Below are 15,945 nucleotides of genomic sequence, written 5' to 3' on the forward strand. Positions count from 1 at the left end.
GTAGGAATTTATATTATCCTGTCATATTCCATAAAGAAGAGTTTCTCCTCTTAAAAGGCATTTGATAGTTCATGTAAACTACATTTTCACCTTGATTTGACAGTTTCTCTAGGACTGATTTATGGTTATATTATTGTTAGCATTTTCTAGTTTGATGCTTGTTCTAGAACGTGAGTTCAACTTTCATTCAATTGTACTTAAAGTTACAAACTTATGTACTTAAAGTTACAAAGTTATGACTGGTCTGTCATAAAGTTAATCCAGGCCCATTGGGGTACTGACACCAAATATGGGAAATATAGAATCAGGGGTTTCTGTTTGATGGTGGTTTACTGGAACCTGAGAGTCAGAGTTTCATGTGCAGCGAGAAGAACGATATCAGCTTACTGAAGTGTCAGAAGAGTGCCTTAAAAGAAAATTTAAAAATATGGAGGAAATATATGCAGAATGAGAAAAAGAATACTGTCTAGCATAATTAGATATCCTGATTACACCAAAGATCTCTAGAAACCCTGAAAAAACAGAAAATTCTTTAAGACTGAGAGATTTACTAACTTGATGATTACATAGTGTCTGGAAGGTGTAAACACTCTAGATTCTATAGCAAATTGGAAGTACTTTTAAGTGCATTCATTCTCCAGCAGTTGCAATATGAAAAATCATTTGCTGGGAAAGTCTGTTTTCCTAAGGCTCATTCTTGGTGAGCATTGTAGGTATTTGGATGAAAGCAGCATACATTTTGCTGATGAACTTCTATATCACATTAGTTGCAAGTTCCAAACCAAAGATCTCTAATATGAACACACTTAACCTTGTCACTTTCTGCTAAATTCCTTATTTTTCAATTAATTTTTATTAAAATATACTTGATTTACAATGTTCTGCAAATTTCTGCTGTACAGAAGAGTGATCCAGTCATACATATATACATACACATTCTTTTTCTCATATTATCTTCCATCATGTTCTAATTCAAGAGATTGGATATAATTCTATATACAGTAGGACCTCATTGCTTATCCATTCTAAATATTATAGGCAATTCCTTATATTTAAATATTCATCCTATAATTAAACCCATTCACTAAGTTGCTATTCTAGATGTATTTTTCAATTCAATATGATTCTTTCTAATGATTCGAATTCTTTGCTGAATGTCTCCACACTCTTTTCAGTCTCAGTTTTTCTTTAAGGTATTATTAGAGTTATTTTCAAGTCCTTGCTTGCTGACTCCAATTTGTGGTTCAACATTCATTTGCTTTTGGCATTTTTCCCCCGAGTTTATTGTTTGTAAAGTCTTTCCTCTTCCCATGTTTAGTCCCTTGTTCACTGCATGCCATAAGTGGCTGCAAAGAAAGATGGTCCAGATGATTTCTCCCAAGGGAGGCTAATCATTTCTTCGATGAAAATAAGACTGATAAATTCCAACCAATCAGAAACTGACCCTTGGGTTCTTGGCAAGAAACATTCTTCTCCAATTACCCCTGTTACAAAGGCAGAGAGATTCAGGGCTTTCACTTAAGAACTAGAGCGCTCTTCATCTCTTCAGCAAGAAGGGGATGCAAAATCATAATCTCTAGTATTTCAGAGGTTTCTGGTTTATATATCTAATCTCCCACCCAAGCAACTTAAAAGTTGGCAAATGTTCTGAAAGGAAGATCACTGTGTGTTTGAGGCCATGCAAATCTCCAGCTTGACACTCTAATATTATGTAATGACTAGAAGTTCTGCAAAATCCTGATTCCAGCTGAAGCCCTCTTCCAGAGCCATACCTGTATTTTTAGATGCTATATGTGCCTAAATTCTTAAAGAAATATGGCGTTTGATTGTCAGTGTCAATAACAAATCCCTCCAGAGTTTTACTCTTTTCTATTTTATTCTCAGGACCCAAATTCATATGTCCTTTGTATCCTAAGCACTAAAAAAAATAATGGAGGGAATTTCACTTTGTTTTCCCAATATTTTTAGTGTTATTAGTTGTTGTGTGTTGAGGCTTTGACTGTAGACAATGTCTTGAAAGAGAATGGGTAGTTTTATCCTTTAATAAATTAAATTCTAAATTATTTTATTTTATTTTATTTTATTTTATTTTATTTTATTTTATTTTATTTTATTTTATTTTATTTTATTTATATTTTTATGGCTACACCCATGGCCTATGGAAGTTCCCAGGCCAGGGGCTGAATCCAAGCCAGAGCTGTAGCGGCACTGGAACTTTAACTAACTATGCTGGACTAGGGATCAAATCTATACTTCCACAGTGACCTGAACCACTGTAGAGACACTGTTGGACTTTTAACCCACTGTGCAGAAACTCCAATAATTGCACTTTTCAAATGTAAATTTGTAAAGAAAACATATTCAAAAATTAGTTTTATGTAATATATTTTTACACATTTCTCAAATTACTTATTCGCTTCATTTTTTTTTTTTTTTTGTCTTTTTGCCATTTCAGGGTCCCAGGCTAGGGGTCAAATAGGAGCTGTAGCCGCCGGCCTACACCACGGCCACAGCAACATGGGATCCGAGCCATGTCTGCGACCTACACCACAATTCATGGCAACGCCAGATCCTTAACCACTGAGCAAGGCCAGGGATCAAACCCGCAACCTCATGGTTCCTAGTTGGATTCCTTAACCACTGAGCCACGACAGGAACTCCGTTAGCTTCATTATTATTAAAAGTATTTTTTAAAAGTTGAATTTCCAGGGTGGCCATATCATACTAATATGACTAACTTTTATTTTTGCTTTAAGAGTTACCTTGCAGTTCACCAACTCTGTTACTAAATTGTTCCAAATTACAAAATAAGTCCAATATCCTGTGCAAGAATCCCACAGTAAATAAAGAGGAAAAATAAATTCAGACTTTAGCTTAGCATAAAATGAAATTTTGATTTCAATAGTTCAAGCTTCCACAGTGTAGTGGAGTCATTAAACTCTATCCCTGAGAAACAATTAAAATGAAGTTATCTGACCATTTTTCAGTCTTGATTTGGAAGTGAATTTTTGCATTGGAAATAAATTTTGACAAGATTCCCTCTAAGTTTCTGCAAACATAAGGGTAATTAATTCTGTGCTGTGAAAAAAAAAAAACTATAGAACCTGTAATTATTATAGTTCCACTAATTGCAGCTAGCCCTGAAATATCTTTGTTTTACTGGAACAGTCATACACAATGTATGTAAGATTAATCAAGTTGATGATGAGAACCTCTATTTTCTAACTGGGATGGTTTTGCCTCATTCCCATGTTCTCAGGAATAAGATGCTTATTTATAAGTTCTTCCATCTCAGAAAACAGCTGCTGATACCAACCATGTTCTACAGAAACTTACACTGGGCTCACACTTCAACCACCCCAAAAATATCAACTTTCAGTACTGATAATATCAGGTAACTTTTTTTTTGAGTTTCCATGTGGTTTTTAAAATAATTTAAATAATGATAGTTACTTTTTTAAATGCCCGAACTACTCACAAAGAACCTCTGCAATATAATGGTATTTGCAGCAACATGGATGGACCTAGAAATTAACATAATAAATTAAGTTAGTCAGACAGTGAGAGACATGCTGTCACTTATACCTGGAATCTAAGAAATGGATACAAATGGACTTATTTGCAAAAGAGAAAACAGACTCAAAGACTTTGTAAAACATGCTTACTAAAAGTGACAGCTGGGGGTGGGAGGGATGGACTGGAGTTTGGGATGGTAATGTTCTCAAATTAGGTTGTGATGATGGTTGTACAACTATAAATATAATAAAATTCATTGAATTTAAAAATAAACAGAAAACAAAAACAGAACCAATCTCCTATGGGTGGGCATTAGGGTTATTTTTAATTTTGGCCAAAATATAAAGAATATTCTGCAATGAACTCTCAAAATATATATATATATAAAAGAACCTCTGCAATAAAGAGTGGGTAGGATTTCAAATGTCATTAAAAACAAGCACAATACTAATGAGAAAAATTGTCTAGTCAAACTAAGACTAACAGGGTTGTTATTATAATTATTAAGGTATTCAAAAAAGTAATTCGCAATGGTAATAACCTGCAAATTATTCCCTAGGAGCACCTTGGAAATGAGCACACTTGGAATCCTTCAATTATTAGGTCCCCAATGGTATGAAAATGTACGTTAACGTCCTTGGTTCTATTGGTGAAATTATTTATCTAGGTAATTGGAAAGCAGCTCCTTCCTTGGTAAGTAGTTTTGGTGGTTACCAGACTGGCTTTATTGGTGCAGAAATAGGCTTTTGTGGATGTGAGAGCAAGAACCACTGATTTGGTCTAATAGTTAAGAAACCACAGTATCAGTTAGTATTGTGCCCATAAAAGAAATCTAGCTTATACCACTCTTTCTTACATAGCTCCCACAGGGACCTGAAACACTTGTTTAAATAAGATTTCCTGCTACAGATAAGAGAACTGAAGCAGTGCTGTCTACTGATAGTTTCAATTAATTTATTTTCTAGTCTAACATTGTTTTGTTATATCTTGGGGGAGAATTTAGAGAATCACAGCATTCTGGTTGGTTCTTTCTGTTCATTCCCTTTTAAAACAAGAATCCAAGTTCCACCAACATCTGCTTTTACCACGTGCTCCTCTTCCCTCTCCCGTTTCTCTACCTGCAATTCTTAGGCTACATGAAAGCTCAGCACAAGTCCCCAAGAGTGATGCTCTCTGTTTTCAGTAAATATGTACATCATTCCTCTCTTCCTTCAGCCACTCTGTGCACTTCAGCCTGTCTCACAGTGGCCCCACTATTGATGCTCTTACCACCCTCATGTTGCTCTCAGGAGCTCTGACTTCAGACACAACTGAATTTGAATTATGCTTGTCACCTACTAGCTGCATGACTGGGAATATTACTCTAAGCTTCACATACTTATGCACAATATGAAATTAGTAATGAGAATCTAGCTTATAGAAAGCCAATCTAGAAGTCAGGAGCTTGAGGTCCAAACCTGTTTTCATTACATCTCAGCTCCCAAACTCTTTGTGCCTTGATTCTCTCCTCTGTAAAAAAAAGATGATAATGATAGTAACTGCATTGTAGCTTTGTTAGATTTTTTTAGTGATAAGTAAATGGATTACCTATTGTGTGTTTAGAATATTGCATTTTATAGTATAATCATTATAAAAAGATAAACATTATTAATAAAACTTTGCAACACAACGCTAATCATAAACAAAGAATAAGAGATAGCAGTAGAGCAGTTGAAACTAATCCTTACTGTTTACTTATTATGTGTCAATCTGTCTGAAGTCTGACAACAATAAGGGATAGACAGATTGATCAATCAATCAATAACAATCAATGATGGTTGGTAGATAATTTTCCTAATTCGACCCATATAGCAACCATGTGAGATATTTGGTGTCATTATCAAATCTCCCCTGCTCCCATAAATTAGTACAGATCTAAAATATATATATATTATATATGCTATATATGTTACAGTACATAGTAATATATAATACAGTATAATATAGTACTATATGTTGTCCACAGATTAAAATAACATAACCATACATGTCATATATATTATTTTAATCTATATGATAATGTATACTACTATACTGTACTGTATTTTATATTACTAAATCTGTATTATAACATTATGAAGCATATATAAAAGTATATTTTAATCTGTAATATAATAATGAAAATACATATCTCACATGGTTTCTATATGGGTGCAAGACCACACAGTCAATATGTGGCCAACATGAGATTCTGATAAAATTCTTATTAACTCTAAAGTCTGTTCTTATCATTTATAAATACCCTGATTACTTTGAAAACAGGCAAAACAAGAATAAATTAACTGCTAACCTAATGTAGTGTCATTCTGAGGCCATAAGTCAGCACATTGATTCTTGCGATTCTCTTAGGCTTCTCTGTACCTATGCCAAAGGGTGGATTTAATGATTAGAAGATACTGGGATGATGATGTTCTTAGCACTATCACTGACATAATGATATTTACATAACTGAGAGAATGACCTTAAACCATTTTGTTCTGGCACACTGTGGCAGCACTAACATAGCCAGTTGGATAGTGTGTTCACTTTTTATGTATTTCAAGTCCCTTCTTCAAGGTTATTTTTGTGTGTGTGTCTTTTTAGAGCCATACCTGCAGCAAATGAAAGTTCCCAGGCTAGGGGTTGAATCAGAGCTATAGCTCCTGGCTTATACCACAACCACAGCAATGTGGGATCCAAGTCACTGTCTGCTACATGCACCGCAGCTCACTCACAGCAATGCTGGATCCTTAACCCACTGAGAGAGACCAGGGATTGAACTCTCATCCTCATGGATACTGGTTGGGTTCATTACCATTGAGCCACAATGGGAACGCCCCATTTTTCAAGGTTGAGATAAAATTTATTGCACTTTAAAGTCAGATTCAAATCCACCTACTCCCAGAAAATTTTGCAATACCAGAAGCAGGAATTGGCATCATTTTTAGACTCATCACCCTGAATTATACTAACATATAAATCAATAATTGTTCACTATTTTCAATTGTTCATATATATCAGTGACAATGCTACATAGAGTCATATTTTTAAAAATCAAAAGTTAACTTATGACTAATTTTTTGCCCCCTTTAGGCAACTAAAATTCATTGAGTGCTTACTAGAGGCCAAGAATTGTAATGAATCCCAAAGAGAAAAACATATTGACATAATATCTTGACAGGATTTATGGAATTACACTAAACTTTTTCCTGTCAAAAACGCACTTACTGGAGTTCCCATTGTGGCTCAGTGGTAACAAACCTGACTAGTATCCATGAGGACGCAGGTTCAATCCCTAGCCTTGATAAGTGAGTTAAAGGATCCAGTGTGGCCCTGAGCTGTGGTGTAGGTCACAGATGAGGCTAGGTTCTGGTGTTGCTGTGGCTGTGACATTGACTGGAAATTGCAGCTCTCATTCAACTCCTACTCTGGGACCTTCCACATGCCATGGGTACAGCGCTAAAAAGACAAGAAAACAAACAAAAACTACCTTACAACTGATATTTACTGACTTTTTTCCATTTCATTAATATCATTTTTACTTTTTATTTTTCAAAAATGAGCTGAAGTATATCTTATTAAACCACTCCAACCACATCTGTCAAGAGTACAGCACACTACTACCTATAAATCCTGGACAGAGCTATTTGTTCTACAGTTATTACTACAAAATATATGCTTACATCAATATATTTTAAATAACATATATATATTTCTTCATATCATCATTTTATTCATTACTTCCTTTAATTCTCTGGGTCAGCCTTTGAACTATATTTAGGATACAGAAAGGTAAGAAAATTCAAACATGATCAGACATGTCCGTCCAGTGGAAGAACTAGTCATTAATCAAACAAGTCAAATAAAACTAGCAATCATGAGATCTAACTAGTAATTCTGAAACATATTTCTCAGAGTTTACATTTGGAAGGATGTCTGGGCTGGGATTCTTTATTTGATTGCCAATTTGTTTGTTGAAACAATAAAATAACCTTATATGCATTTTTTTCTCTTTCTATCAATATAATATTTTAGGACGATAGAATTCTCATAAGAAGAAAACAACACACAATATGGAATTTACAGATGGAAACTATACCTTGGTGACTGAGTTTATTATGTTAGGATTTCCAACTCGCCCCAAACTGCAGCTTGTCCTGTTTCTCCTGTTTCTGATTCTGTACAGTATGATTTTAATGGGGAACATTGGATTAATGATGTTAATTAGGATCGATTCGCACCTTCAAACACCCATCAATTTTTTTCCTTAGTAACTTATCCTTTGTAGACCTTTGTTATTCCTCGGTCATTGTTCCTAAAATGCTGGTCAATTTCCTCTCTGAGAACAAATCAATTTCCTACCATGGCTGTGCACTGCAGTTTTATATTTTCTATATGTTTGCAGATACAGAATCCTTCATCTTGGCGACCATGGCGTACGATCGCTATGTCGCCATCTGCAACCCTCTACTATATACGGTGGTGATGTCTCGGGGCATCTGTATATGGTTGATTGTCTTGTCATACTTTGGAGGCAACATGAGTTCCCTGGTTCACACGTCCTTTGCGTTTATTCTGAAGTACTCTGATAAAAATATCATTAATCATTTTTTTCTGTGACCTCCCTCCTCTGCTTAAGTTATCCTGCACAGACACGTCACTTAATGAGTTGCTTTTCTCCATATATGGCAGCTCGATGGAAATCATCTGTTTCATCATCATCATCATCTCTTACTTTTTCATTCTTCTCTCTGTCTTAAAGATCTGCTCTTCCAGCGGGAGGAAGAAAACCTTCTCTACCTGTGCCTCCCACCTGACTTCAGTCGCCATTTACCAGGGGACACTTCTCTTTATTTACTTGAGACCCAGCTACCTATATTCTCCCAATACAGATACAATTATCTCTGTGTTCTACGCCATTATCATCCCTGTGTTGAATCCCTTGATTTACAGTTTGAGGAATAAAGATGTAAAAGACGCCACTAAAAAAGTCTTCAGATCAAAGGTAGATTCCTCATGAAATATCAAGTTCCAAGATTCCTCTGAATCCTCACTTAACACAGGAGGAGCCTGCTGCAACCTTAACCACACATACACTACATCTCCCACAAGCGATTTTATCAAACACTTTTTTTTTCACATAGCCAAATGCATTTTGTAGCCCCAGGATACATGAAAACATTTAAAAGTTTCAAAATTGTTTCCAAATAGTAGTTGGACCACTGTCTGACTTTTAGCAGCCTGGAGTTCATGTTAGAATGGGTTGTAATGGATGTCTTAAGGGATATAGAAAATACTTTAGAAATGTGTGTGTGTGTGTGTGTGTGTGTGTGCGCGCGCGCGCATGCATGTGCTTTTATGTGCAGACTATCTCATTTACAAGATTACTTTTACAGGATTACTATATCAGGAAGGAATCCAGATTCCTTTGCTTCACAAGCCAGTGCTTGTACCCAGCTAGTGAGCTGCACTTTGAATAATTGACTCATTTGTTCTCTGCCTCAATTACCTGCAAAAAGGGGAGAACAGAGTACCTTTATCATTGATTGTTGCATGTTTAACTGACTAAATGGTGAGAATAGTGCCTGAACTATTTTAAGCACTTGATGGATATTAAATATATATATATATAATTAAAATGCCTATACTATAGTAAGATGGTGAGAGGAAGGAATATTAGAAAAGCTATAATACAAAATTAAATCCATTTTCATAAGTGCAGTTTCATAATATGTTGAACAAACTTCTATACCAAATCTGCTCCAAAGTAATTTAAAGAATTTTTTCTAAGTAGCAGCTTAAAGAATGTAGGTTAATTGCAGGGCAAAGTATTTGTTTTCCTCTCTATATTTTATTTTTTGGTATATCAAAGTATTACTAAAAATGTGGAACATCCTTCTATGACATCTCAGAAAAACTGTCAGCTACCACATATAAAACCTGTCTTAATGGGCAGATCAAAGCCATGACAACACCAATAATGTGCATTTGAAGACTGAACTTAGGGAACATATAGCATTTCAAGATATATTTCCATAACTGTTTTTATTATTATTTTTACTTAGTTGCCTCTTATATATCTTTTTTGGTGAGCTATCTGTTTGAAATATTTTCCCATTTTTAAGTGGATTGTGCTATTGTTTATGAGAATTCCTTTTATATCTTGGCTACCGATTATTTGCCAGATATGTGGTTTGCAAATCTTTTATTCAGTTTATCTAGCATCTATATTACCTATTAGTACATAGGAGTAATAATATTTTATAAAAATATGGAACAGTAATTAGAAATGATTAGTGAAATTTTTTTTCCTGATTATATTCTATTCATACTACTTCAGTTTTCTTTTACTATATAAACACTATCCCAAAAGGCCATGGTTTAAAAAAAGACTATTGGATTGTATTCTGTTGTTCTGCATGTTGACTGAGGTCATGTGTTATTCACTGAGGGGCTAGGTTATGCCACAGGGTCTCTGTTATGGCACAATGATACAAACAGCTAGAAAGGTTGACTCACCTGGTTCCCTTGTTCTCTCCAGGTAGTCACATGGCCTGTCACATGGTTTATCCAAAGATTAGTTGGAATTCTTACATGATAGCTCATGGGTTCCAGAAACTGTCTTATAAAGGCTGGACTCAGAGGTGACATCTAATATTTCCTCCAATATCTGTAGTTACAGAAGTCAAAGTACAGCAAAAATTCAAAGGGACAGTAAATAGGTACGATCTAAGGAAATTCTGTTAAAAAAAAGTACTGCCATATTTATTCTGCCCAAACTATCATCATCCTGTTATAGAACTCTAAATTATATATCCCAGATTCTTTTAGAGGAGCTTTTAATATTTTATAAAAAATAATGAGTTTGTGTGTGTGATCTTTTGTTCTATGATGTCCATGAACTTAGCAAATACACTGAATGAAGCAATACATGAACAGCACATACACAGAAAGGAAAGTGACAGGCACATGAATCATCCAGGTCATGGTGAAAGCAGGGTTTGGTCTCCAACCTTTGGAAGTTGCCAAATCACACCTGACATCAAGATATTATCAAAGTAAAATAAGTATGGAAAATTCACTGCTACCTTTTGGGAAGGATTTATAGATGCTGAGGAAGTGAAACTTCCAGTACTCAATTTTGCAAAGAACAAATATGGATAACAGCAAGTTAAAATTATTTCAGTCCTAAACAAGAATGATTATTGTATCAGTATACATCATATCCCAAAAGTACAAACATATCCAACTGATAAAAACAATATATCCATAAATGAAATATTTTTCAACCATAAAATGAAAAAAAAAATTGGCACATGCAATAACATGGATGAATCTTGAAAACTTTATGCTGAGAGAAAGAAAGATGGCACACCCACAAAACACATACGGTGTAATTTTGCTTATGTGATATGTCTGTAATAGGCAAGCACAAAAATCAGAATGTAGATTAGTGGTTACCAGGGTCTGAGAGGAGAGAAACTGGAGTGATTGCTAAGGGCTATAAGTCCCTTATTAGAGTGAAAAAAATGCAGGGAGCAGAGAAAATGTAGGGACTCAAAAAAAAGGACCTTGCCTGAAGGCAGAAAAACCTGAAGGCAGGTTCCTAACCAAGGAAGGGAGCTCACCTGAAAGGTACAAGCTGAAGGTGGGCTTCTGGTCAGGATAAAAACCTGCCTGTATGGTACAAGCTGAGGGCAGGCCTCAGGTTACACAGCCCTCATTTTGATGTTGATGGGGAAGAATTGGGGCTTTCTTGGGAAAACCATTTCCATGTTTGTGCTGGAGAACATGGATTGTTTCTCAGGTGACCTGGTCTTTCTTGTTGTTTTATTTGTTATTCAGTTTTCCTCAGTATTTCCTGATTACTTGCTTATTATTCCCATTTTCTATTCTTATTTTCCCATGGTGATTTGTGATTTAACAAACTTACAACAATAATATAAAATTTCATACTGAAGGACTTTCCCCTATTTAAATCCAACTTAATTAAAACATAGTGTTTATCTATTAACTAGTTATACAGTAAACTTTAGAGTTAGGATTTTAATGAGGTTCATAGAAGTTAGACATACATTATTCATGACCAAAAGACACCTAGCTATGAGTTATAGAAGCTTCTAAGTGATAGCTAGTTAAGTTGGTTTATATTTTCTTACACTGTCTCCTTGCCATAATGCTTTAAAGATAAGCCCCAGTCTAAAAACAAGATTTGTGAATGCCAAATTTTTTTGTCTGTGACCTTTTCAACTTGTGGAGACTTGCTGGCCATGGGATGATTTGTACTGAGTCTCCTCCTTTCCACATGATGTATTGTATCTAATTGCCCTTAAGTTGTACTCACTAAATTTAGTTAAAACAAAGATCTTAGAACATGATGTATAGCTGCTGTACCACGTAAAATTTAACTGATGTATTTTTAACACTATGATGTAATCTGTAGTTAGAAACTGTCTACATAATCAACCACTTATGCCAATAAAATTTGAGGAGTCCAGCGCCCTGAAAGAAGGGACAAAGAGGCTGTCTCCGTTGCAAAAGCCAACACACGTCACTCTCCTATCGGGAAAATTGTACACTCCCTGGCCTCCAGAGCTGGCCTCAGGCAAAAAAAATATTCTGGAATTAGATAGTTGTGATGGCTCTATGACCTTGAAAATATACTTTAAAAAAGTATACATACTCAAGGGGTTAATTTTATAGTATATATATTATATTAAAAAAAATAATGCCACTGGAAGGTAATAATACTCATGGTTTTGGTGAAGGAGGATATTTCAAAAAGAGAAAAAACAAAATAAACAGTAGAAAACAGTTGCAAATGATTAAGAGAGGTCTATTTGAGTTCCATTAGATTCCTACTTTCAACTGAGAAGGAGGTAACTGTGAATCATATTATAAAAATAATTCTCAGTTTTATCCTTAACACAGATTGTACTGGTTGCCATAGTGAACCACTGAAGTTCAGCCTTTGCTAAAGTTGATTCAGTAATCATAGGGGAATATACAGAACCAGAAATATAATTAATGACATGTTTGCATGACAACAAAGCATAAGGAGAGTAGCTTCAGAGATTTAAATCCCAACTGTAGCTGGTAAAATAAAATGCCACCTTCCCATTGTTCAGCTACCCATGGCCTCTTCATCTCAGGTAGGTTAAGTCTCCAAAATTAATAATGTGTGTGGGGGGGTACTTTTTCAGAAAAAAAAATTGAGAGATGTGTAAATGAATCATTTATGCTTCTTAACTCAACTTAAACACTGTAATTTTATGGCCACAAATGGTATTTTCTTCTCAGAACTGAAAGACTCTAACTGATATTATTAGCATGAATACAGTAACATTTAAATAGTTATCCATTTTTAAAGTTTAATTTTATTGGTGTATATTTGATTTACAATGTTGTTCTAGCTTCAGGTGTACAGCAAACTGAATCAGTCATACTTTTTTTAACTCAAAATCAGTCATACTTAAAAATATATCCATTATTTTTTCCCATATATGTTACTAAAAACTTTTGAGTAGACCTTCCTGTGCTATAGAGTAAGTTATCGTTAATCAACTGTTTTATGCAGTAGTGTGTATATGTTATTCCCACCCTCTCAGTTCTTCTCTCCCCTCAACGGTTTACTCTAACCTAGGTTACTGAAAAGCCTTTGCTCCTTTTATCACTGGGAAAGTATAAACATACATTTAAGGGGTTTGTTGTTGTCTTATTTCAAAAGTAATCAAAGTTCTACATTACAAATAACATCACGTAAAAATTGAACTTCTTGTGAATCATATGTCATAGTTACTTAGCTCCAATTGGTGTTCCCCTTGTGGTGCAGCAGAAATGAATCTGACTAGGAACCATGAGGTTGCAGTTTTGATCCCTGGCCTAGTTAATGATCTGGTGTTGCTGTGAGCTGTGGTGTAGATAACAGATGTGGCTCGAATCTGGGATTACTGTGGCTGTGGCATAGGCCAGCAGCTACAGCCTAAAGCTCCAATTGGACCCCTAGCCTGGGAACCTAAATACGCCATGGGTGTGGCCCTGGAAAGACAAAAAGAAAAAAAATATATATATATACATCACCCACATTCCAGTTCTTATATGTCAACAGAGACATGCACACATGCAAACATATAACACACATAAATAGACACATACAGGAGATAGATAAGCCAATATATTTCAGAAGCATTTATTACCACATATCTCATCTCCATTTCATAATATGAAAGTGCTTTTAAAATCCAAAGAGATGTAAATGTCTGTATTATATAAGGTTGTTTTAACTTCTTTTAAGCATTGTCCTATGATAAGTCAAAAGATTCATACTTTGGCACCAGACAATTCCCACAAATAGGTGACAGAACAATAATACAGGTCTAGAGACCTGGCCAATATTACTTATTTTATGTCCCACCAAATACTGAAAAAAAAAAATAAACCAAAACCAGAAACATAAATATTTTCATTATTTTTAGTCAATCATATATTCCTTGTTTCTGGAACTTATATGAATACTCTTAATGCAATCATGATCCTGAGACACCAAAATTTGTAATCATTTTTGTATCCATGTGAAAATCTTCATACACAGAAGACGCTTAGCCCATAATGTACAGCTCCTAACCTGCTAACACCTGTGTCTCTTCCATATAATTTTGAAGAGGAGAAGAGAGTTAAATTCATCCAAATTTAATCCCTGAGGTAAGGTAAGTAAAGCAAGACAAGAGTTGTAGAAAATAGCATATCTCATGAGTGACATGATTAGATTAGGTCAAATTTCTCAACTTTATTTCTCAGATAATTTTTGCTATTGGGAAGACAGTGCAATACATCTTTCCATAGTGGATACATGACTGATAATTTTCTGACTATAAAGACACTTATAGAAAGAAATCGAATCCTGTCATGATATTTTGCAGATGTACAGAAATATTACATTTGCATGTGTCATTTTCTTGAACATTTTTCTCAGAAGTTTAGACAAGAACAGAGAAAAATGGATAGAGGGAATTGCTCCTCCTTGACTGAATTCATTTTCTTGGGCATTTCTAATAGCACGGAGAATAAAGGGACCCTATTTGCCATGTGTCTACTTGTTTACCTGATTAATCTTCTGGCAAACCTTGGAATGATCACGTTAATTCGAATGGACCCCCAGCTGCACACGCCCATGTACTTTTTCCTCAGCCACCTCTCCTTCTGTGACCTCTGCTATTCCACAGCAATTGGGCCCAAGATGCTGGTGGACCTATTGGCCAAGAGCAAGGCAATCCCCTTCTATGGCTGTGCTCTGCAATTCATGGTCTTCTGCATCTTTGCAGATGCTGAGTGTCTTCTGCTGGCAGTGATGGCCTATGATCGCTACAAGGCCATTAGCAACCCCTTGCTCTACACAGTCAGCATGTCCAGCAGAGTGTGCTCCCTGCTCATGGCTGGGGTTTACATGGTGGGAATGGCAGACGCTTTGATACACACGACACTAGCATTCCGCTTATGCTTCTGTGGGTCTAATGAGATAAACCATTTCTTCTGTGACATTCCCCCTCTCCTACTGCTGTCTTGTTCAGATACGCAGGTCAATGAGATAATGATATTCAGCATTTTTGGCTTCATTGAATTGAGTACCTTTTCAGGAGTCCTTGTCTCTTACGGTTATATAATTCTGTCTGTCTTGAAGATCCACTCGGCTGAGGGGAAGTTCAAAGCTTTCTCCACCTGTATTTCCCACCTTACTGCTGTTGCAATTTTCCAGGGAACTATGCTTTTTATGTATTTCAGGCCAAGTTCTTCATACTCTCTAGATCAAGACAAAATGACCTCATTGTTTTACACTCTTGTGATTCCCATGTTAAACCCTGTGATTTACAGCTTAAGGAACAAAGATGTGAAAGAGTCCCTGGAAAAGCTGAAGCTTAAAAGGTGGTTTTAAAAGTGTATATCTCTCACACACACACACACACACACAGAATCACAGATACTGTGAGGTTTCCATTTGTAAAATTATTTTGCATGATGCAATAGAAAAAAGTTGTATCAAATACATCAAATTAATAGATGAATATGTGCTATAAAGCCCAAATTTTAGAAATATTACAGGTCACAAATAAAGCTTGCTTCATTATGTATCAAGAATTTATGAATGGAACTTCCTTTTTGTTGAAAAAATGTTAGCAGTTTTCTAATTTTGTCAAATTTTATTGGTTTCATTCTTTCATTTAAACTGTAGTCAATTACCTGAAGATTTATTGTGTGTTTACTGAGAGATCTTTGAGCATTTAGGTCTTTTATAGGCTATGGCACATACTATAATTGCTATACTAATGAACATAAGTTCAGTACTAATATCAAACATAAATTAACTAAACAGCTAAATAATGCATAAAAGTCTCAAAATCATCAGGAACTTTTAAA

General features: G+C 35.2%; 1 protein-coding gene and 1 pseudogene across 1 annotated transcript; both read left to right on the plus strand.

The window, feature by feature from the left end:
• Positions 1 to 4,131: 4,131 nt before the first annotated feature.
• LOC146406241 (olfactory receptor 5I1-like) lies at positions 4,132 to 8,554 on the plus strand (annotated as a pseudogene).
• A 5,973-nt stretch (positions 8,555 to 14,527) lies between these two features.
• On the plus strand, positions 14,528 to 15,463 carry LOC100621807 (olfactory receptor 5W2-like). The gene has a single exon (XM_085003089.1). The coding sequence runs from the start codon at positions 14,531 to 14,533 to the stop codon at positions 15,461 to 15,463; it is 933 nt and encodes a 310-aa protein (XP_084859215.1). The 5' UTR covers positions 14,528 to 14,530.
• Positions 15,464 to 15,945: the final 482 nt, after the last annotated feature.

The sequence above is a fragment of the Sus scrofa genome, chromosome 1, assembly GCF_054392235.1.
Source record: "Sus scrofa isolate SSC_HxYL_T2T_F1_AM1 chromosome 1, Sscrofa_HxYL_maternal_Yorkshire_Landrace_v2.0, whole genome shotgun sequence".
Classification (NCBI taxonomy): Eukaryota; Metazoa; Chordata; class Mammalia; order Artiodactyla; family Suidae; genus Sus; species Sus scrofa.

Bases quoted from the DNA above. Each gene is read 5' to 3' on its own strand.
- LOC100621807 (XM_085003089.1), top strand. From the start codon at position 14,531: ATGGATAGAGGGAATTGCTCCTCCTTGACTGAATTCATTTTCTTGGGC.